Raw genomic sequence first — 24,047 nt, forward strand, 5'->3', positions numbered from 1 at the left:
ATCCACTGAGCAAACCGGCCAGGGCCTTTCTCTCTGATTCAAATAAGCAAGGGGGTTCCAGAAGCCTGGGGAGGGCTGTGACCCGCGAGCCCATCCCAGGCTGCGGCGCTTCTGCCAGAGACCTCTGCCCAGGCCTGGGCGTTTGGTGGGTGAGCGCTGTGAGTCCTCGCACTGTGGGGTGTCACACAGCCGGGAAAGGCCGACACGCTGACTTCTATGGAGTGCGGGCCCAGGGTACTTTTTCATTGGGAAACGCCTCTCGTCCTGTCTGTCTAGACTCCAAAGCACCCTGCTCTGCACCGGTGGCATCTTGACGGGTTGTAGCATTTAAGCATCGAACCACAGCAAGGAAGCAGGCGTGTGACGATCCGGTGCTCACCCTTTCTCCTTCTGGTTTTGCACGCCTAGGCTTTCCCCCACCTGCCCTGGTGCTTCTCTGACTTCTCCACTGGCTGAAACCCAGTTCATCCTTCCAGACTGCTCCTATGGGGCAGCCCCAAGCGCCCGCCCCTTCCTCACTCCCCTGCTCTTGGCATGTTCCTCCCTCCCAGCAGGCTAGACGGCTTCTCCAACATTCCCACCAAAGCATCCCAGGACAGACCCTCTCACTGAGGTAGGGGAGGGGTACTCGAGTGGACTGAGCCGTCCCCTGCTCCAGCCCCCAGAATCATGGACTGTCTTGGAAATTTCAAAACATTTGGGAAAATTTCACAGCCTATTCTAAGAGACACTTACGTTTGTCTTCATTTAAATGCCAGCTTAGTGACTCAGTGTTTTGCTCCTGATCTCGGAAGTGTGCGTTGCTCTGGGAAGTGGGACTCTCCCCATCCGCCCTGGTTGCTCCTGTCTGAGCAGACACAGCCGGACACCCGGGTCCGCAGGGCCATCTCCCCAGGGACACCCCTGCAGGGCAGGGCCACGTCTGGCTCACAGCTCCCGCGCTTCGGCTGACTGCCCTGTGTCTGCACTCGGACAGCACCTGCCACTCATCCAGCCTGAGCCCATCGCCGGGACCAGCCCTCCAAGGCAGCCCGCATGTCCTCCATCCCCGCCCCTCGCCCACGCTGCTGCTGCTCCGGAGCTGCCCTCACAGAGCGAAGATGGAACGGAGCTGGAGGCAGCAGGAGCCGGGAGCAGTCGCTGAAGGAAATGTGCTCTGCAGGCGGCACTGAGGAACCGAGCTCCCTCGGCCACTCTGCCAGGCAGTTTTGAATTTAAAGTAACTGAGACTGGTGCGGGCTGGGGTGGGGTGGGGAGGAGACCAGGGCCTACGCAGTGTACAGTGGGGGAGGCACAGGACTGAGGAGCACAGCCTCCTGACCCGCGTCCGTGCACTTGCACGGATGCCGTGCTGTTTTCGGGGGAAGGGGGTGCCCCATGCTGCTCTGCACTCCTGCCAGTGCCAGTGGGGCTGTGCGGGGGGGATTTCCCACACCGCAGAGGCTCATCCGGCTTCTCCACCTCAGAATCAACGCGGTGCCGAGGCGGGAAGCAGTCAGCATTGCCCCCCTGAGTCCCCTGCATGCCCTCCTACCTATGCCAGAAGGTGGCTCCCAGCCCTGCAGCAGCCTGGCCGGGACCTCTGGTGTCCTCCCTGGTGAGCTGACACAGGTGACCCTGCAGGCCATTTAAGCTTAGAACTGTCCATGCTTTTACACGTTCGCACTGTGTGATTCCACATAGCTCTCATTCCAAGGGCCGCGCTGGGCATCCTCCACACCTGCACCGCCTGTCCCGATGCCCGGACTCCCCCAGAAAGACCTCGCCGTTCCGAGGGCTCACAGCCACCTGCAGGCGGGACCTCAGCCTGTGCGCCCCCACCAGTCCTGGGAGCTCCAGCGTGAGCTGTGTGGCCTGGGACTTCCTCCTTTGGGTCCCCTCCCCCAAGAAGGACTCCCATCCTGCCCTGGTCCTCCAGGCAGGGCAGTGAGGGGAGGACCTGGAGAAGCAGAGGGGCCCACAGGGCTTCCTTGCAAAAGGGCAGAACTCCGCTGAGCAAGTGCAAACTCCTGACCCCGAGTGGACAGGAAGTGCTGAGGCAGGGCCCGCCGCCCCGGGAGAACTCGGGCGGGTGAGGGGCTGTGCACAGAGGCAGCAGGCGTCTGCTCAGAGCCGCCCATGGCCCTTCCTGGGCTCTGGCTGTGGAACCCTAGTACAGCTTGGCTTGTGTGCCCATGAACCCAGGGTCCCGTGCAGGACTGTGTGTCCCTGCATGTGGACGTGGACGTGGCTGCAGCTGGCATTCCCACTGTCTCCACATGTGGGCCACCTGGTTCCAACAGGTGCAGTGTTAACGTCATTTTGTAAAAGTCTTCCGGTGGCAGGGCTGTGGGCGTGGCCCGGCCTCTGCTCCCCGTGACAGGACGTCACAGTTACTTGTGAGGTGTATTGACCGGGAGAATGCAGTAGCAATAGAACCATCTGACTGAGACCTAATCGTGCCCTTGCCTTTCAGAAGGTTATGATTTCTTAAGGCAATAGATCTTCCTAAAATAACACCTCCCACATGCCGGTCTCCTGCTCAGAACTCTTCAGTATCTCTGTTGCCAAAAACAGAGGAAACCAAAAATAAAACACAAACTCAGAGCTTGACAAGCAGTCCCCGGCAGAGTGGAGAGCCTGACTCTCCGTGACTCTGCAGCCTCACTGGGACCCCAGCTGCATGACCTATGATTACTCAGCAGCCGCCTTAGTTTTTATTTTATTTTATTTTTTATTATTTTTTTTTTATTGCTTAAAGTATTACAAAGGGTATTACATATGTATCCATTTTATCCCCCCGCCCTAGACAGTCCCCTAGCCTCCCCTATCACCCAGTGTCTTATGTCCATTGGTTATGCTTATATGCATGCATACAAGTCCTTTAGTTGATCTCTTACCCCCCTACCTCCTGCCCCCCAACCCTCCCCGGCCTTCCCACGCCTTAGTTTTTAAAAATTAGCATTCAATCTATTGAGGTAACAAACTCAAAACCCTCCAGTTCACATCTATTATCACATTCATGAATATAGTGAATTTTAAAAATCACTTTTCAGGGGCCTTTACATTTGGTTCTGTTGTTAATGTGGTGAACTGAACTCCTTTAAGACTACTTCTGAAAATTAAGTATATTTGATATCCCTTTAAAGTTCCTCAACTAACAAACTGAACCTCAAGTTCTGAAGTAATTGTTGAATTGAAGAAAACTTCTAACCATGGGGAATCATAAGATACCTTAAATGTCCAAACAGTTTATCAATGAAGACATTTTCCATTTAAAATCACAAGCCTAAATCACGTATTCCATGTACTTTAAGTCAGAATCGCTAGTTTAATTTACTCTTTAGATCGACTTTTTAAAACCCCACACATACTTTACTTCATGCATCATTTCTGTGGGTGCCATTCTCTTAATGTGCCCCCTTAGTTCTAAAACTTGCCCGGTAAGGCTGAGCTTCCCTAAAGCAGCATAAAGCAGCAGTCTCGTGGGTGGGGGAGGGGATGTCGCCAGCCCTCGCTCCAAGGGCCACTGTGCCTGAGGCTGGCTCCGTAGGTCCTCCTGGGCCCTCCCGGACCCTCCCGACCGCCTCAGAGTCCTCAGGTCCCAAGTCCTCCATGCCCCGTGGCACCCTCATGCAGGCCATCTGTACCCGCTGGCCATGCGCAGGCTCCGGGGACTTAGTCACTGCTCCCCCCTCTGTGCTCCACGGGCTGTCCTGGTTCATGTGGCTCTCCGGGAGGGATGCCAGATTAAAGGTCCCGAATGGGAGACACTAGAAGATGAGCTGACGTTCAGACGTAACTGGGAGTTCTGTGTTCTTATTTGCTAAACCCACCAAGTCTGCCTTCCGGGCCCACTTCGCGGGTGGCGCGGAGGCCGGCCCTGCTTGTGCCGCCGGCGAACTGGCCACAGCGAGGTCTGCACCTGTGTCAGCGGCAGGTCCAAGTCGTCCCCCACACAGGGCGCTCTACTTGCTCGCATTTCTATGTCTCACAAGATCTATTTTTTAAATGTCATATATATTTGTTCGCTCTAGTTTTTAAAAGGAAACATTCCTCCCTCCCGCAAAAACCAAAACAAAACAAACTACTTTCCTCCTAAACAATGAGGGACACAGCCCCTGCCCCACCCCTCGCGGGCAAGTCCTTGCTGCAGTCGCGTCTGGGTTGCTCTGAAGGTGGGTCCCTCTGCAGAATGTGAGCTCCAGGACGGAGGACCGGTCGCCTCTCCGCCCACCAGTCTATGCACACCCAGCACCCGGGGGACAGGCATGCTGGCCGACACGACCACGATACAGAATCGGGAGCACAGGGAGGGAGGAGCCGCGTGCGCAGGGCGCCTGACCTGGCATGATGGTCTTCTTGCACTCCTGGCACCTGGAGGAGTACTCGTGGGAGTAGCAGTCGGTGCAGAGCAGCTGGTCCTCCTTGGCGGCGAAGGGCTTGTCCACCAGCGAGTTCTCGCAGCGGGAGCAGTGGAAGCAGGCCTCGTGCCAGTGCCGGTCCTTATAGGACAAGTCCTGCAGACCCAGACACAGCGACAGTCAGGTGGGGCGGGGGGGGGGGGGAGCGGCTCCGCCCACTGCAGAGGTGCCTGTGCCAACCTGGGAGGCAGACGGAATGAAGGGCCATGCCCTCCACCTACTGCTCAAATGAGTAAGGCGAGGGTGCTGTCCTACTGCATTTCAGATGGTGTGTGTGTGTGTGTGTGTGTGTGTGTGAGGGAGGGAGAGAGAGAGAGGGAGACGGAGAGAGAGCGATGCTTTGAAAAGAGAATGGGTTTCCCTAGGTATCATCCCTGAGAAAGAGACGGAAAACATTGAAGTCCAGGCTTCTCACCGACAGCCTCTGGGCGCAGGAGCCTGGGCCTCTGAGGGAGGCGGGCAGGGCCCCGTCCCGAGGTGGCGGGAGGAGGGGAGCCCCAGGTGGAGGGCAAGTCAGGGAAGGAGCCGGGCACAGGCCCTGGCGGGACCTGGCGGGACCTGGCGGAAAGTGCCAGGAGACTCCACGTGTTGGTTCCACCAGCTGCGGCCAGAGCCCAGGGGGCGGTGAGCGGGAAGGAAGGTCGGGAAGGGCATTCCGGGCGGAGAAAGGCCTGTGCATGGAGGGGGGGGGGGGGGGGGGAGGAGCGGGGCGGGGTGCTTGCTGGAGCTGGTGCTGGGCTCTAGCCGGGGCCCGCGGGGCACATTCCCACCCGGGCGGGGCCAGGAGGCGCTGTAAGGCCTGCATGCAGTCTAGGTTCATCCTGAGGCCGTGCAGGGGACATGCGTGGGCAGGTGGATGAGGACAGGGGACGGGGAGGGGACGCGGAGGTGGAAACCCGCAGAAGGTCCCGCGGAGACGCGAGGGCTGGGGGGTCTGGTCCGTGGGAAGAGCAAGTAAGGAACCGACGGGGCAGGTGCTGAGAAGACGGAGCCCCTGCGTTTCAGGAAGAGGGGCCGAGAGTGAACCCGGGGCAGCTGCGGGCTCCCCGCTGCCCTGGAGCCCGAAGAAGAAACCTCCTCATGCTGTGCTGCTCAAATGGCTTTTGAAAGCGCCAAATCGAAATTAAAGTGACCTGCTTACATGCAGCGTTATCTTAAACAGATTATTTTTCTATTATTCCTGGTATTCCCAGCTCTGGCCCAGAACTGCCAACCATTTACTAATGAGGCAGAAACAGAATCGGAGGCCAGGGCAGGGCTCCGGGCCGGCTCCCAGCTCAGTGCCCTGACGCGGCTGCTCACCCCACCGCCAAGAGCATCCCCACCCACCCCCCTCTCACCACGTCTCTGGTACCAACACCCAGGCGGGAGCTGGAGCAATGCCGAGCGCAGGGTGTGAAAACACATCCTGGCCTTGATAGAAAGACAAACACTGGATCCACTCGAACCCAAGGCCTAAAACACCAGCTCCACTCGGACCCGAACCAGAACAAACAGTTCTCTTTTGCGGAAACACCGCAGAACTTGGAACAAACTAAAGCTATCTGATTCGGTGATCTCTTTGCGCATTGTTTTAATTCGGGGAATTTAAACAGTATCATTGCTGAACGCCTGTGAGCACAGCTGGGCGACTGGGAGGGTGAGCCTGTGGCCCGCACGCGCGCACCCGTCAGCGGCTTGCTTCCCAGGACACCTGGGAGGAGTCACGGCCGGTGCCAGGTAACACGGAAAGGAGGTGAGACAAGCACAGAATCTCCCAGTGCAGGACTCCGTGGGCTTGTTTCTGTGAGGCGGGTTCTCCCCTGAGCCCAGCAGCCCTGGGATTGGGGTTCCTGAGAGCAGGCACTGCCTCTCGGGACCAGGGGACAGCACATTGCAACGCCTGCCCGCCCCGAGGGCGCATGGCCTGCGGGCAGAGCACTGTCCTGTCTCTTGAATCTCTAGCCTCAAGTATTTTCAGAAAAGGGGAGCGATTATCTGCACTTGGCTGGTTATTTTGACAAATGAAGAAGGTAGGAACTGCATTACTTTGTGTTAACAGTACAGTGGGGCCTTGACTTACGAGTGCCCCGACTAACGAGTTTTTCGAGATACGAGCCGTCTCTTGGCCGATTTTTTGCTTTGAGTTGCGAGCTAAAATTCGGGTTACGAGTCAGCTTCACGTATCCCACCGCTAGTTGGCACAGCGAACGTCACAGTGAACGCCACAACATCAGCCCAGCATCACATGTCTCACTCGTTCACTTTATGATTTGACAGACGAGTAATTTGAGTTACGAGCTCCGGCACAGAACGAATTAAACTTGTAAGTCAAGGCCCCACTGTACAGGTAAACTCATTTCACACCACAAAGCCCTTCTCCCTACAGCTGTCATCATTGTTCCTTTCTGGGGTGCCAGGGACAGTGCGTGTGGCCACGCAGGGAGGTCCGGCTGCGCGGCCTGCGTGGGGAAAGTCGCTGGAGGCCCAGAGAAGCCCAGTCGCTCCCCGGAGCACCGCTGGCACGTTGCCAGGCAGGGCCCAAGCTCAAGTCCTTCTGATGCAAAAGCTGTTTCCGGGGACATGCCAGCTGAAGCCCTGGCCGGCTCTGTGCTGCTCTCGCTTTCAAAACCCCCTCGGTGAGAGCTGGTGCGCCCACCGGGGAACAGTGGAAACAGGCTGTTTTCAACCCAATGCGTGCGGTTGGGCATCGCCGTGGTCTCGGCGCTGGAGGAGGTGGGACACCCCTCGAGCCTGCCCAGCACGAGGGCCCCGCGGCCTGAGAGGAGCTGCAGGTTTTGACAAGCGGTCGCCACTGTCAAGCTGACTCGAGTCCACGCACGTCAGGTTTTCTGGGACGGAAAACAGCACGGCAGTTCCTCAAAAAGTTAAAAATAGATGACCACATCCAGCAACTCCCCTTTCGGACGTGAGCCCGCGAGAACCGAGAGAGGGTTTGTGGACCCACGTTCGCGGCAGCACTATTCATACCAACCGCGCCGTGGAAGCCGCCCAGAGTCCATCGCTGGGTGAAGGGCGGACACAGTGCATGAAGGGAAGAAAGGGGATTCTGACCACCACACGGAAAGCCAACCAGACACACAAGGACGGGCACTGTCTCACTCCACTCACAGGAGAGCCCCGGGCCTCCCACAGGCAGAGGCGGAGGCGGAGCGGCTGTGGGGCAGGGGGGCGGGAAGGGCAGGGAGGCGGTGTACCGGGCACAGTTCAGTTTGGGAAGACGAGTCTGGAGATCTGTTGCCGCACGATGTGAATGTGCTTAACCGGGGCGCTGCACCCTGCAAAAGGGGGAGGATGGCGCAGTCTGCATCCTGTGTATTTTACCACGACTTGAGACCGTGAGGAATAAGTTTCGATTGTTACGGAGCAGGAGAGAAACACTTTTTCAGGTGTAGCTGGGTCCCCTCCTGGCAGACCAGTCACCCACGAAGGCTTTTGTTGTGGAAAGGGGCAAAGCGCTCCCTATGCTCCTGACCCACTGCCTCCTGGGAGAGGGGGGCGGGGCACGTGCGGAGGCGTGGAGGCTGCCCCCGGAAGAGGGTCTAGTTGCCCAGCGTCACAGCTGGGCCATAGGTTAGTGGGAAGAGGAAGAAAGGAAGCAGGAGGTTGAGGACACTTGCCCGTTGGGGCTGCCCTTAGGGGAGCTGCGTCTGGGAGCAAAGCCGCAGCCATGGCAGCCTCCGCCCGGGCAGCGCGAGGCGGGCGTGACTGGCCGTCATGGCCAAGCGCAGGTGCGTCAGGAGCCGCAGCCACGCATCTCTCCTGCGGGCAACGTTCCGGCACAAGCGCACAGCTCCCGCTCAGGCTGAGTGATGACATAGGCCTCTGACACGAGGAAGTGTCCCCTAAGTGTGGGGACCACGGACAAGCCCCCACTAGACCGTAAGCATCGGTGCTAGCCCAAGCCCCCACTAGACCGTAAGCATCGGTGCTAGCCGTCCAGCCCTAAAGGCACGCTTCCCGCAGCCACCCCTGCTCTCAGAAGGGGGTCCCCCAAGGCGCTGCTGGCTTCCTCGCAATGACCTGACTCACTAGGTCCAAGGGGGGGGTGCAGCCGCTCCAGCTCAGCTGCATCCTGAGCCGCTGGCCTGTGCTTCTGGCTGGTGGAGATGCGGGGGGGGGGGGGGGGGGCGGGGGGGCTGAGAGTGGTTCTAGTGCCCGCGACCCAGGGGCCTCTTCAGCTGACCCGGCGGGGCTAGCTGCGCACTCCCTTCCCGGGGCCGGGCTCGCCTGCACAGTCCCTCTCGGTCTGCCCCGCTCTCTCGCACGCGCATGCACACACACGTCTTTCTGCTGTAACACAAGAGTTCCTGAATGGCTCATTCAAGGACGTTTGATAATTTTCAAACCTGACAAGATATTTTCCTTGAAAATAAGTATTGAGTTATGACCATGCGCTTAAGTGTCCTGGGCTGCAATGAGCTTTAATGAGCTTGCGCCTCTGCTGGCGGTGGGTCCTCTGGGAATATAACTGTCCCCTCCTCCATTGCAGCTGCAGTCTGAGGTCTGCTTCCTGGCCGATGACATCTGAGCAGCTGCTGCAAGCGGCAGGTGGGAGGCCGGAGTCCCCCCTGCACGCCTGCTGCAGCCCCAGTGCCCCTGAACGCTGGGCAGGCGTCTGAAATGCCTGGTGCATTTCTTCCTGCTGTTGAACTCCAGGCTCTGGATTCAAATCCTATCTAACAGATACATGACCGCGGGCACGCAAGGCTTTTAACCGCTTCTGGCTTCAGATTTCTCACCTGTGAAGAAGCAATAACAGTAGCTACCACTGGCTGCAAAGATGGAAAGAGTTCATGAGTTACTACATGGAAAGCATTTCTTTTTCAATGTATTTTATTGATTTTTTTACAGAGCAGAAGGGAGAGGGATAGAGAATTAGAAACATCGATGAGAGAGAAACATTGATCAGCTGCCTCTTGCACACCCCCTGCTGGGGATGTGCCCGCAACCAAGGTACATGCCCTTGACCGGAATCGAACCTGGGACCCTTCAGTCCGCAGGCCGACGCTCTAGCCACTGAGCCAAACCAGTTAGGGCTACATGGAAAGCATTTTAACACACACAAGTTCTAAGGTAAAGCAGATACACCAAGCATAACTAACTTGCTTTACTGTAATTGCTCAATTAATGTCAGTATTGGCTTCTGTTCAGATCGCCGCGAACGATGACGATGAACACATTGGCTCTGTTCCCACCGCGAGTGGCTGGCTGAGCCCCAGGGACGCGCGAAGCCATGGTCCTGACAAGGTTTCCTCCCCTGCTCTCCCACGCCAAGAACAGCCCCTCTCCCTTTGCACAGTGCTGCTAGTGTCCTCAGCCCTTTTACATCTAAAACCCTGTTCCTTTTTCCTTCTTACCTATTTGGAGCCATACAATACCCTGTGACATAAGGTTTTATTCTTATTTTACACACGAGCGAATTGAGCACAACGCTAAAAGCCCACATTCCGTTTCCTACAGCATTCGGCCTTCAGGGTCTGACAGACCCAGGCATGTTTCTCACCGTCGTTGCCGGACACGGCAGCATCTTTGCAAGTTGGTCCCAACACGTCTGCCCAGCCTCGTCCTCTGCTCTGTCCCCCTTCTGCCCTCCAGGCCGTGCCCAGGCAGCTCGGCCTCAACAGGCCCTCCCCTCCTCTCCGGGCACAGGCACAGCCCCAGCCGCGAGGCCCCGCTGACCCTGCACCGCTCCAGCTGCCGGCCTTACTGTGGTGGGGACGCCACCGCCGCCCCGGCCCACGACACGCAGGAAGCGAGAGGAGGCGGCGTGGACAGCGGAAGGTCGAGGAACTGCGGTGTTTTCAGGGCGGCAGCGGCTCTGGCCACACAGCACTGCCCTGGGCGACGCGGGGCGACGAGGGTCAGAGGTGCCCGATCCCAGAGCTCAAGGCAGACGGGAAGCGCCACAGAGAGGCCGCCAGGCCGGGTGGCAGCAGTGGCCTCGTGCCCGCCCGGCCTTAGGTCGCACCCGGAAATTTCTCTGGGGAGACGCGGCGGCCCTTTCCCTGCAGCGTCCCCATCCACACAGGTTTCCTTTCCGTCCTCAGTAGCCAGAACCTCGTCCAGCCCTGTCAACATTGTGACCTGCGGGCGCTGCGCCCCGGCACCCTGCGGGGAGTGTGACGGAGATGCTCTCAGACCCACACAGACTCCCTGGCGGACCTTCAATCACTTTAAAGTGCCCTAAAGTATCCTGGTTCTAGCCCTCGCTGGTTTGGCTCAGTGGATAGAGCATTGGCCTTCGGATCAAAGGGTCCCTGTTCAATTCCGGTCACGGACACGCACCTCACCTCGGTTGCAGACTCCACTTCGGCCTGGTCAGGGCTCGTGCAGGAGGCAACCAATCGATGTGCTTCTCTCACATCCATGTTTCTCTCTGTCTTTCCCTCTCTTCTACTCTCCCTGAAAATCAGTGGAGAAATATCCTCAGGTGAGGATTAACAACAACCACAACCACAACCACCACAACAACAAAAATAAATAAATGTCTTGGTTCTGAAGTCTTCTAGAGAGAGAGGGAAGAAGAAAAAAAGAAAATAATCTATTGTACATCCCAGAAAAAATAGCAACACTAATCTTATGCTCACAGAAATGTCATAAATCGTAGTAAGATGTTGATAAATAATGTGATTAAACACTTCCTGTCAGATTTCCTATTTTTCCATTTCAGAAACTCCCTAATATGGAAGTGCTTGTTGCTTGGCCCTTCCTGAGCCTTCAGCTGAGCCAGGGGGTGGACTGAGTGTCCTGGTGGGACCCCGGCCTGGGGCTCAGTGCAGGTGGCCGGGCAGTAGGCGGCTCCTCACCGCAGCGGGCCTGGCGCTGGCACCCACTCCTTCGCGCACCGTCCCTCCTGGGCGGGGGGCGTTCAGCTGCTATTTCCCAAAGCAACCGCATCTGCATCCACGGGACTCCCCTGTGCGAGTGGATTCTCAGTGCCTGCCATCTCAGCACTCTGAAAAGGTGGCTGACGGCCTCAGATGGTCAGGTTACTGGGCTTTGGACGGCATATTCTTTCAAACCCGCAAACAAAGGTGCAGAGGAGCAGATGAGGGCCGCTCCTCTGTGGCGCCCTGGTCCGTCCCTCAGCGCAGTCAGCCCCCTGGGAGAGGGACCCTGATTTCAGACCTGGGCACCAAGCCTCCCAGGGGCAAGTCTGGCCCAAGTCCACCTGGGTGGGCGCGATCCCTGCTGCATGCAGGGCGTGCCTTGCTGTGACCCTTGGTTTTCGTGGAATGAGAGGTCCTCATAGTCGCCATCTGGCTATTTTGTTCCCAATGCTGAGACTCCTGTTTTACTCAGTTCCCTCAGCTTTCTCTCTTAGAGGAGGGTGTCCAAATCATGTACATATTTAGTGCTCATTACAAACTCGGACAAATTACACGGAAACTCTAACGAGCTGATCCACTCATTAAGCACTTAACACAACCAACAAAAGGAGCCAGGCTGCGAGCTGGCCTGTGAGCACGCGAGTGGAATAGCGAGCTGCCCCTCCTGGAAGCGCGGCCGGAGGGCAGGCGGCTGTGACCCGCTGGAGGGCAGGGAGAACACGTCAGTCTCACTTCTGCCTCTCAGCCGGGGCCAGGAATCCTCAGAATTGTCACAGAGGCGCCTAGCTCTAACCTGGACGTGGGCTAACCCAGTCTCCTGTCCCATTCCCGGGGCTGCCTTTTGCCAAAAGGCCTCCGAAGTTTTCTGTCCTTTGAGAACTTCCAAATGTCAAATGAGAAGCTTTTATAGTTTGATGAGTACACTCGGGGCTATTTGATCATCAATTCAACGCTTTCCATTTATCTAATTAGGAAACTGGAAAGAGTGTTCTAGAAGGAAATCAATTCTGCAGCACAGTCAGGGCGACCTGAAGGCCCAGCAGAAACAGGAGCCCTTTGCTGAGGTCTGCGACGGAGGCAAGGCAGGCAGCTGACCCACCGGACAGACCACCAGTCCCATCGCCGCTGGCCCGCGAGTCCCGCAGGCAACATCCCGCCGAGGCTGCGTGGGGCAGCCCGTGGGTCAGGAACCACCCCACCGGGGCTTTAATTCTAACTCAAGTGCCTCCCAACCCAGAAAAGACCCCACCCCTCTCCCAGCCTCTGTGGCTTCTCCATAAAACAGAATGAAAAAGTCCCTCCATAGGGGTGTTATGAGAAGTTCAGATCATGCAATCAGCGCATTTCCCAGTGTCTGGAACAAAAATTCCACTCAGTGCGGGGGGCTTTTGTGACAACTGGACGCTACCCCCGAATGCTAGTCTTACATCCACAGATGGATTTTCACTCGTTACTGTCTTCCTCTTCCCAGAACCTGCTAGGGCACATGCATGGGTCAGGTGGCCTAGCTGACTTTAGGACCTGCTCACACAGACATGCAAACTCAAAGTCTGAGCTGGGCATGTGGCCTGGAGTGTGCTGAAGTCACCGATTTGATGAATGTATGGTTCTTACAGCCATCTCTGGAGCTCCAGCCCAGCCTGTCTCATCTTTACTTTCTTGAATTTTTGAAGCCCAGAATAGGTAGATAAACCCATCCACAAAAAAAATCTGTAATCAGGCTATAAAAAATGTTTTTTGCTAGTATCCACAGGAACAGTGCAATGTTGGAGGATCAAAAAATTTTATTTGTATTACGTGTTCTCAACTGTCCCACTGGCCACAAAAATAAATGGTTTTTACCCTTTGAGGCCATAGCATTTCCTCAGAGTAACTAAGTAGAAGTAAAGAATGTAATTGAGTGACTGCATAGAAATGATATTCAAATATATAAAATCCAACTACGGTAATAGGTCCTGAAGTCTTGTCTATTTTATTTAAAAGGCAGTCGGGATGGCAGTAGAGTAAGTGGAAGCTACACTGACACTCTCTCAGGGCCAAACTGGAAATAGCGAAAATACAGAAAAACCACCCTGAAAAATCAACTGAAGACTCGCTGGAGAGAACCCCGATAACCAAGAACGGGAAGTGGAAACTGAATAGAGATTCGTAGGAAAGGTGGAGGCGTGAAAGGGCTGGCTGGGCTCCCACAGGCAGCAGCTGAAGGTCTGGAGGGACATCTCAGCTGTGGGGGGTTCCCACTGAGAACTCTGAGGTCTAAACCCAAAGCTGGGCCCCCAGCCCAGAGAACCAGAACTGAGAAAGGTGCCCACATAACATCTGGTTGTGAAAAGCAGCAGGGTTGCTGTCTGCCAGGGAGAGAAGGCTGGAAATGCAGGCATCCTGTTAAAGGGCCAACGCACAAAATTGCCTGTGCAGCCACTCACTTTGGGCTCTGGCAGAAGGAGGGCAGAGTGGACTGGAGCTGTGTGAGCAGAAGCCAGGATCGGGGGCTCTGAGGTTAGAGCTCAGAAGGCAGACACCTTCTGTGCTGGTTTCCTGTGCTGAGTCATTCTCCCACGCTGTAGATGTCATCTTTCTACTATGGACCTTTGCTATTCAGGTGGTTTTGGCCTGAGGTAAGGCAGTAGCCACACCCTGTTGAGAGAACTGTTGCCCCACCCTATGGTTCACAGTCTAAGACCAATTGAGGCTGATAACAATTAGACTTCAGGCAGGTCTCTGGATCCTTTGAGTCTTTGCCTGATCTCCTTCTGGGCCTGCATCCAGTCCCAGGAGAGGGAGCCACAAACTGTGGATTGCTAATAGTCCCAAGCAGGGTACTCAGGACCAATCAGAAAGAACATCTGACATTGTTCTGCACTAGAGATTGGGAGTCATAGCAGATCTACCCAACACACAGACACAAACCCAAACAGGCAGCCCAGATGGGGAGACAAAAAACAACAACCCCCAAATGAAAGAGCAAGAGAATTCACCAAGAGAATGAAATTTATCTGATGAAATGAAGAAATTTATCTGATATAGATAAATTTATCTGATATAGAGTTCAGAATAATGATGGTAAAGATGCTAAACAGTATGTGAAAATATATAGTAACTATGAAAAAAGAGCAGTCAGAAATAAAGAATGACATAGTCCAAATAAAGAACACATTGGAAGGAATGCACAGCAGATTAGGGGAAGCTATGGATCAGATCAGTGAATTAGAAGACAGGGTTGAAAAAAATCACTCAATTAGAGAACCATAAAGAAAAAAAAAATTAAAAAACAGGAGGACAGCTTAAGGGAGCTGTGGGACAATGTGAAATGCAACAATATTCACATAATATGTGTGCTAGAAAGGAAAGAAAGGGAGCAAGGGACAGAGAATGTGTTTGAAGAAATAAATGGCAGAAAACTTCCCTAACCTGGTAAAGGAAAAAGTTACTCAGGAGGTATAGAGTCCCAAGCAAGAAGAATCCAAACAGACTCATGCCCAGACATATAATAATTAAAATGCCAAAAATTAAAGACAAAGAGAGAACTGAAAGGCATCAAGGAAAAAGCAATTTGTTACCTACAAAGGAGCTTCCAAAGGCTGACAGCTGATTTTTCATCAGAAACTCTATAGACCAGAGGGAATGGCATGAAGTACTCAAGGTAATGAAAACCAAGGATCTGAGACCAAGATTACTATATCCAGCAAGGCTATCATTCAAAATAGATGGTGAAATAAAGAGCTTCCCAGACAAAAAAAAAAGCCTAAAGGAGTTTATCACCACCAAACCAGCACTGAAAGAAATGCTTAAAGGGACAGCTATAACGAGAAGAAAAAAAAAAAAAAGAGAAAAATCAAGGCATACAGAATTAAAATGGCAATAAATAAGTACATTATCAATAATAACCTATACTATAAAGGGCTTAAATACTCCAATCAAAAGACATAGGGTAGCTGAATGGATACAAAAACATGACCCAATTACATGCTGTCTACAAGACACCCACCTCAGAACAAAAGACTCACATAAGCCCTAGCTGGTTTGGCTCAGTGGATAGAGCATCAGCCTATGAACTGAAGGGTCCTGGGTTTGATTCTGGTCAAGGGCATGTGCCGGCTTCTCCCAGGCCCAGGCCCTAGTTGAGACACATGCAGGAGGCAACCAATAGATGTGTTTCTCTCACATCGATATTTCTCTCAGTCTTTCCCCCTCTTTTTCACTCTCTCTAAAATCAATGGAAAAATATCCTTGGGTGAGGATTAACAAAAAAGAAGAAGAAGAAGAAGAAGAAGAAGAAGAAGAAGAAGAAGAAGAAGAAGAACAACAACAACAACAACAACAACAACAACAACAACAACAACAGACTCACACAGGATGAGAATGAAGGGATGGAAAAAAATTTTCCAGGCAAATGGAAAGGAAAAAAAAGCTGAGGTAGCAATATTCATATATGACAAAATAGAGTTCAAAATAAAGACCATCATAAGAGACAACAAAGGTCAGTACATAATACTAAAGGGATTGATCCAACAAGAGGATATAACCCTGGTAAATATCAAGCATCTTCTCAGATCACAGTGGAATGAAATTAGAAAATAACTATAATCAAAATACCCAAAAACATTCAAACACATGCAGGCTAAATAGCATATTATTAAACAATGAATGAGATCAGGAAAGAAATAAAAAACTTCCTGGAAACAAATGAAAATGAACACACAACAACCCAAAATCTCTAGGACATAGTAAAAGCCGTCCTGAAAGGGAAGTTGATAGTATTACAGTCTACCTCAAAAAGCAAGAAAAAGTAATAATAAACTACTTAACCCTACAACTTAAAGAATTAGAAAGAGAACAACAAGAAAATCCTAGTAAGTAGAAGGAAGAAAATAATAAAGACTAGAGCAGAAATAAATTGCATAGAGGCTAAAAAAAGAATACAAAAAAATCAATGAAACCAAGAGCTGGTTCTTTGAAAAGATGCACAAGATTGATGAACTATTAGCCAGATTCATCAAGAAACAAAGAAAGAGGACCCAAATAAATAAAATCAGAAATGAAAGTGGAGAAGTAACCACTGGCACCAAAGAAGCACAAAGGAATGTGAGAAAATACTATGAACAACTATATGCCAATATTCTGGATATGTGAATGATATGAACAAATTCTTAGAAAAATACAATCTCCCAAAATTGAATAAAAAAGAATCAGAAAACCTGAATAGGCCAATACCAAGTGATGAAAATAAAAAACTCCCAGCAAACAAAAGCCCAGGTCCACATGGCTTCACAGGGGAGTTTTACCAAACATTCAAAGAAGAACGAACACCTATACTCCTCAAACTATACCAAAAAATCCAAGATGAAGGAACACTTCCAAACTCTTTTTAAGAGGCCAGCATTTGTCTTAATTCCAAAAACAGATAAAGACACCACAATGAAAGAGAACTACAGGCCAATATCCCTGAGAACATATTTTCTAAAATCCTCAAGAAAATATTAGCAAATCAGATCCAGCAATATATTAAAAAGATCATACACCATGACCAAGTGGGATTTTATCCAGGGATGCAAGGCTGGTACAATATTCACAAATCAATAAATGTGACACATCACATAAACCAATTGAAAGACAAAAGTCATATGATCATATCAACAGACACAGAGAAAGCATTTGACAAAATCCAACACCCATTTCTGATAAAAACTCTCAGCAAAGTGGGAATAGAGAAATCATATCTCAACATAATAAAAGCCTTATATGACAAACATACAGCCAACATCAAGGGATGTCCACTTTCACCACTCTTATTCAACACTAGAGGCCCAGAGCATGAAATTCATGCGCGGGTACGGTCCCTAGGCATAGCCTGCAATCAGGGCCATCTTCCCCGGCTGCTGGCTGCCAGCGGCCGGCCCTGCCCCACAGCCGCCACCCATCCGGGTTCGCAGTTTGCCATCAGGCGGGCAATCAGAGCCTGACAGCTGGAGGGGAGGGAATGAGAGGTCAGCCGCTACCGCTCGCTCATGGCCCCACCCCTGCCATGGGTTGCTCTCTGTGTGTGGGGCAACTGGCTGGGGGGCAGGGCTTGACCTGGCACTGCCCACATCCCCTGCTATCCACCCCCAGGTTCCTGTTCGCCATTGGGCGATTGGAGCCTGCTGGCCAGGGGAGGGACCGAGAGGTCAGCCATTCCACCCCTGCTTGCTGGCCCCACCACCCATTGTCACCTACCCCCAGTCCCTGTTCACCATCAGGCGATGGGAGCCTGCCAGCCAGGGGTAGGGAGCGAGAGGTGGTCAGTGCACCTCATAGTGACTGGTCAAGTGGTCATTCTGGTTGTTCTGCTGTTATGGTCACTGGGCTTTTATTATATAGGATATTATACTCTGTAGCTGATCATTAATCAGGTGTGTGAGCCCAACAATGGAGCCCTCTAACTGTTAAATATACCAGAGAAGTTTATCTAAGCATGAGCGTCCTCCTTGCTGTTTATCCAGAATGAGCGAGGACGTTGCCACCCGAGGGAGGAAGTCACTGTGTGCACGCGTGTGAATGCTTTCAACCCAGTTTTCAAGCCTCAAAAACATAAATACAGAGATGCATCCTTCACAGAAATCAAGTAAAATCTGAATAATTTCAAATACAGAAGTATGGCACAGACGGGGGCCACCATGGTTGCTTTAATGACACAACTCACACACATGCCAGCACAGAGCTGCTCCTCAGGCGTACAGCGGCCCTTTCCTTGATTCAATCGGCCCTGCCCCCAGCACAGACAGGAAGTGATTCAATAACAACAGTAAAAATCAGGCCCGTTTGGCACTATGATACAAATGGGAAAATAACCAGGGGAGCCTCCACTGTCCCAGCCCCAGGATATTCCTGCTGAAACAGCTACTCTCTTTAAAGGAACTGGGTACGAGGAGTGGTCTAGATTTCGAGAACTGCGAATATGAGTTTTAGAGTCTGTGTGCGACCTGGCAGGGCCCAGTCTCGGGCCCGCCCTGCCAGTCCCGGCCCAGCCTCACATGGCCTCGAACTCATCGATGCTTGGTGTTGCCCCGCCGGATGTGCTGTAGCATCTTGTACTTGTCACGGCCTTGCCTCATGTTCTCGTTGTGGATGATGTCGTTGTGGGTCCTCTTGTTCTTGTCTCTGGCCTGGGACAGTTCGCTGGACAGTCATCAGCTGCTGCTGTATGCGCAGGTTCTTCTAGGCCACGGTGACCTGATTCTCCTCATTGCGGTCGTCCAGGATGCCCTCGCTGGACAGCTTGGCGCTGTAGCCTGAGTCCTCCGTGCCCTCCTCCTGCAGGTTCTCATGGATATGATAGGCCACTGGCTCATACACAGGGGGTGGCGGTGGCGGTGGCGCCATCATCACCAGATGCAGCTCTTCCTTGGTCTTCACCAGGTCATCCTGGGCTTCCTTGGTCTGGTGCTGCCACTCCTCTACCTCGTCCTCCTTGCACCTGCGCGCCTCCTCCAGGAGCGCGACCGTGGCGGTGTATTCTGTGAGGTCCGCAGCCAGCTGCTCCGGGCTCTTTATCTGATCCACCATCTGCCTCTCCAGCTCCTCCTTGGTGCAGTGCAACCATGTGGTGGGCCTCCAGGCGCCCACTCCTCCTCCAGCTCCAGGGCCCTCTGGATCTGGTCCGAGAGCTCTTTCTCGGCCGTCTTGGTCTTCTGCTCATAGTCCTGGAACCTGAGCACCAGCTCCTCCTTCTCCCGCATCATCTGCTCCTTCTCTCTCCACAGTCCCTCGCCTCTTCTTCTTAGTTTCCAGCTGCTGCTGCTCCAGCTGCTTCTGGTGCTTCTCCTCGTGGGCCTGGGCCTTCATCTGCTGCACCTCGATGTTGTCGGGCTTCCTGCAGCACATGCGTAGCTCGTGGTTCCCCGTGTGGAGCTGCAGGATCCGCTTGTTGATGTGCAGGCGGGGGACATAGAAGACGAAGTCAGGCGCCTTCTTGTCGATGGGCTTGATGACAAAGTTCTTGTCATTGAAAGGGATGTTCCTGATCTCACTCCATGGGAAGCCAATCTTTGGGGTCAACTTATCAACTTTCTCATAAATATTTAGTCCCAGGGCATCCACTACAAGCCACAGTCAGTTCCTTTCTTATTTTTTATCTCAAAATAGTTGATTCTGTACATTTCCAGGTCCTGGGCAATCTTCGGGCACTCCAGCATGGCACTAGCTTTGAGCATCCCGTGGTGCCCCACATGCCATACCTGGATCCGGTCCTCCCACTGGTCCCTGGTGAGCTTGTGCTGCTCAATGACTCCCTGGGGCATCAGCCGCTCGGAGCTGAGGTACCCATATTTGTGAATTTCTTTGTTATCGTCTCCAAGCGTGGCCTGCACAGAAGCCAAGGAGCACCACAGTCTCGGGAGGGCAGTCAGTCTCATCGCTAAGGATGCCCTCCTTCACATGGAGGAAGAAAAGCTTCTGCGTGATGTCCCGGACGAGCTCCTCAGACACATCTTCAGGGCAGAACTTGGCCCTGAACTTGAACTGCAGGGGGTTCTCCTTCCTGGCCTCCTGGGCCAACACCTTTTTATCAAGTTTCAACCAGGTGGGAAATACTTTATTATCTACGTCCTGGAGGCGGAAGCACCACACTTCCCAAAGGCTGATTGTCTTAACCACCTGATCAAAAAAACTGCTTTCCTGGCGTGTCTGGTAGAGATGGCGAACTCCAGCTCCACGCATCCATGGTGGTGACTTGGACATTGATTGGTTTCGGCATTTTCAGTTCCTAGGGGTTCTCCTCAATCCGCAGGAACATGGCACAGCAGCAGCAGCAGATACAGTGGTGGGGACCGGTGGCAGTGGACGGTCAGGGTTCTATATTGCTATAGAGGCCCGGTGCACGGGTAGGGGCCAGAGAGCCTGCCCTGATGGGGGCCCTGGATTGGGGTGGGGGTCCCCACTGGGGGGTGAGGCCGGCTGGGGTGAGGGGCCTCCGGTGGTTTGCAGGCTGGCCACACCCCCAATTGGGGTGGGGGTCCCTGCTGGGGGATGGGGCACCTGGGGTGAGGGGCCGTGGTTGTTCTGGTCATTGTGGTCGTTCTGGTCATTCCACCATTTTGGTCACTGGGCTTTTATTATATAGGATAGTACTGGAAGTCCTACCCACAGTGATCAGACAAAAAGAAGAAATAAAAGGCATCCAGATTGGAAAAGGGGAAGTAAAACTGTCATTATTTGCAGATGACATGATATTGTACATAGAAAACCCTAAAGACCCCACCAAAAATCTACTAGTTTTAATAAATGAATTTGGCAATGTAGCAGAATACAAAATTAACACCCAGAAATCGATGGCATTTTTATACTCCAATAATGAATTCTCAGAAAGAGAAACTAAACAAATAATTCCATTTATCATTGCAACAACAAAATTAAGATACTTAGAAATCAACTTAATCAAGGATGTATAAGACCTGTACTCAGAAATCTACAGGACGTTGGAAAAAGAGATAGAGGAAGATATAAATAAGTGGAAGAATATACCGTGTTCATGGGTTGGTGGAATCATTAAATGGGTTGGTAACATCATTAAAATGTCCAAGGCAATCTACAGAATTAATGCAATCCCTATTAAAATACTAACAGCATATTTCACAAATGTAGAACAAACTCTCCAAAAATGTATATGGAATCAAAAAAGACCTCCAATAGCCACAGCAATCTTGAGAAAGAAGAACAAAATTGGAGGAATCACAATAATACAAAGCCACAGTAATCAAAACAGCCTGGTACTGGCACAAGAACAGGCATATAGATCAAAATAGAATAGAGATTGCAGAAATGGACCCAAGCCATTCGCTTAATTAATATTTGACAAAGGAGGCAAGAATACACAATGGAGTCAAGACAGTCTCTTTAATAAATGGTGCTGGGAAAATTGGACAGATACATGCAAAAAAGTGAAACTAGACCACTAACTTACACCATACACAAAAATAAACTCAAAATGGATAAGATTTAAATGTAATTCATCAAACCATAAAGATCCTCGAAGAAACCATAGACAGAAAAATATCAGACATCTCTCGTAGCAACCGGTTTACAGATACATCTCCTTGAGCAAAGGAAAATAGGAGACAAAACAAATGGGACTACATACAATAAAAAGCTTCTGTAGAGCAAAAGAAACCACAAACAAAACAACAAGAAAGCCCACTGCATGGGAGGACATATTTGGCAATGATACATCTGATAACGGTTAAGGAACTCATACAACTTAACAACAGGAAGACAAACAATCCAATTAAAAAATGGGCAAAGGACCTAAAAGGACACTTTGCCAAAGGGGACACACAGAAGGCCAAGAGATGTATGAAAACGTTCTCAAAGTCACTGATCATCATAGAAATGCAAATTAAAACGACTATGAGGTATCACCTCACACCTGTCAGAATGGCTACCATCAACAAGTCAATAAATGACAGGTGCTGGCCAGGATGTGGAGAAAAGGGAACCCTCATGCACTGCTGGTGGGAATGCAGACTGGTGCAGCCACTATGGAAAACAGTATGGAGTTTCCTCAAAAAATTAAAAATGGAACTGCTATTTGACCCAGTTATCCCACTTCTAGGAGTATATCCTAAAATACCCAAAACACTAGTTAGAAAGAATATATGCACCCCTATGTTCACAGCAACACAATTTACAATAGCTAAGGTCTGGAAACAGCCCAAGTGCCCATCAGTAGACGAGTGGATAAAGAAGCTGTGGTGCATTTACACCATGGAACACTATGCAGTAGTAAAAAAGAAGGAGCTCTTACCCTTTGAGAGGGCATGGAGGGACTTGGAGAGTGTTATGCTAAGTGAAATAAGCCAGTCAGAGAAAGGCAAGTATCACATGAACTCATCCATGTATGGAATATAATCAACAAAATAAACTGATGAACAAAATAGATCCAGAGACATGGAAGCATAGAAGAAACTGTGGAACCTCAAAGGGTAGGTGGGTGGGAAGAGATTGAAGAACTTGTATCCATATATGCATAACCCATGGAGACAGACAATAGGGTGGGGAAGGCCTGGGGCAGGTGATGGGGGTGGGCTAGAATGGGTCAATGAGGGGAAAAGGGGCACATATGTAATACTTTCAACAATAAAGATTTAATTAAAATAAATAAAAGTAAAAGGCAGTCAGTACCACAAGATTAGCCTAATTCTCACAAACCCCCATCCTTCAGAGAGCGTCACATGAGGCTCGAGTACCTGTGCGATTCTAAGAGAATGGCCCCAGATCTGCCCACTTAGTTGCTCTCTATGAAGTAACAAACATTCTTTGCTACCATTGCTTCCTCCACAAAGTCAACCATATCATTATTTCTGAGTCAAGAAAACTGTTCCAAATATTTAAAAGCACCAAATGGCAAAATCTAACTTCAACATCTCTTTTTCTTCCAACATGTGGAAAGTCACATGGCGTAACGCCACAAACAGTAATCTGGGTTGAAAAGTTCAGCATGATTTACTCCTGACTTTGCAGCAGTCATATTGATTTTGGCCCCATTTGGAGGACTCTTGTGTTTGCTCATAAAGTATGTGCTAAAGAATAAGGAGGTTTGAGGGTCTTTCCACTAAATCATATTAGAGAAATAGTAATTTATTTCCATTTATTTATTTATTTTTAATAAACCTATATATATATATAAAAGCCTAATACACAAATTGTCCCTGCGGGAGTTCGACTGGAAGACCAATTGCTCACTGTGATGTGCGCTGATCACCAGGGGGCAACATGGAATGAAGAAAGGCCCCGGCCGACAGCTGGAAGGCCCCGATTGGCTCTGATTGCTGGTCAGGCCTAGGGACATTACCCGTGCATGAATTTTATGAAATAAATATATATATTTATTTCAGAGAGGAAGGGAGAGAGAGACAGATAGCAACATCAATGATGAGTGAGAATCATTGATTGGCTGACTCCTACATACCCCACTGGGGATTGAGACCACAATCAGGGCATGTGCCCTGACCAGGAGTCAAACTGTGACCTCCTGGTTCATAGGTCAACACTCAACCCAATGAGCTACACAGGCTTGTTTTGTTTTTACATTAGTCTCCGTTCAAGGAGACTAAATATCCAAAATGTCTCCTTTAAACTACAGTTGTTCTTTGTTAGAATAATAAGTTAACCTCGCAGCTACTTACGTCTTTTCCAGGTAAAGCTTTTATGAAATAATAATTTGTTTCTGCCTATTAGTTGTTCCTCAAACCAGACATCTCCACTGATGTTTTTATAATGAAAACTGATAGAGAAAGAGGTGTGTGGAGGGAACACGTTACGGAAGAGCAGGGACGCTGTTGGCAGGAAACGGCAGTTTGGAGCTGACAGTGATGCCAGCTGCCATTCCCGGTGCTCAGGGCTCATGTCTACATACCCAAGCCCCCCAGGAAGTGGCACCCTGGTGTCACCTCCATCTGAGGAATGTGAAGACAGCACAGAGGGCTCAAGTCGTCAGCCTTAGTGCAGACAGCTGGCGAGCCAGGCAGGCTGGAGCAGGCAGTTCGGCATGCTCGGCCCAGGGAACGAACAGGGAGTGAGGGCTGTGAGGCAGGGACACCCTCAGGAAAAGCTGGAGACGGTATTCAACTTCCAGACTCGCAATCAGCGAGGCGCTCACGGTGCCGGAAGCCAAACCTATTGCAGGTTATGCAGGACCCCCTCTGAGCTTCCCGTCCGGAGCCCTGGCTGCCACTCCTGCTCCGACGCAAAGCCACTTGCCGCATGGCCTGGAGTGGCCACTGCACACCCCGTCTCTGCTCAGGACAAAGGCCTCTTTCTGCACAAGATGGAAATG

General features: G+C 51.5%; 1 protein-coding gene and 1 pseudogene across 3 annotated transcripts in view; both read right to left on the reverse strand.

Moving 5' to 3' along the window:
• The window catches only part of FHL2 (four and a half LIM domains 2), a 46,096-nt gene that overhangs the window by 10,799 nt on the left and 11,250 nt on the right, over positions 1 to 24,047 (reverse strand). For all 3 annotated transcript variants that reach the window (XM_059658941.1, XM_059658939.1, XM_059658940.1), the window contains exon 3: positions 4,325 to 4,499. In XM_059658941.1, coding sequence (XP_059514924.1) covers positions 4,325 to 4,499 — 175 coding nt within the window. The remainder of the gene's footprint in view (positions 1 to 4,324; positions 4,500 to 24,047) is intronic.
• LOC132212991 (ezrin-like) lies at positions 18,231 to 19,985 on the reverse strand (annotated as a pseudogene).

The sequence above is a fragment of the Myotis daubentonii genome, chromosome 12 (genome assembly GCF_963259705.1).
Source record: "Myotis daubentonii chromosome 12, mMyoDau2.1, whole genome shotgun sequence".
In the NCBI taxonomy this organism is placed as follows: Eukaryota; Metazoa; Chordata; class Mammalia; order Chiroptera; family Vespertilionidae; genus Myotis; species Myotis daubentonii.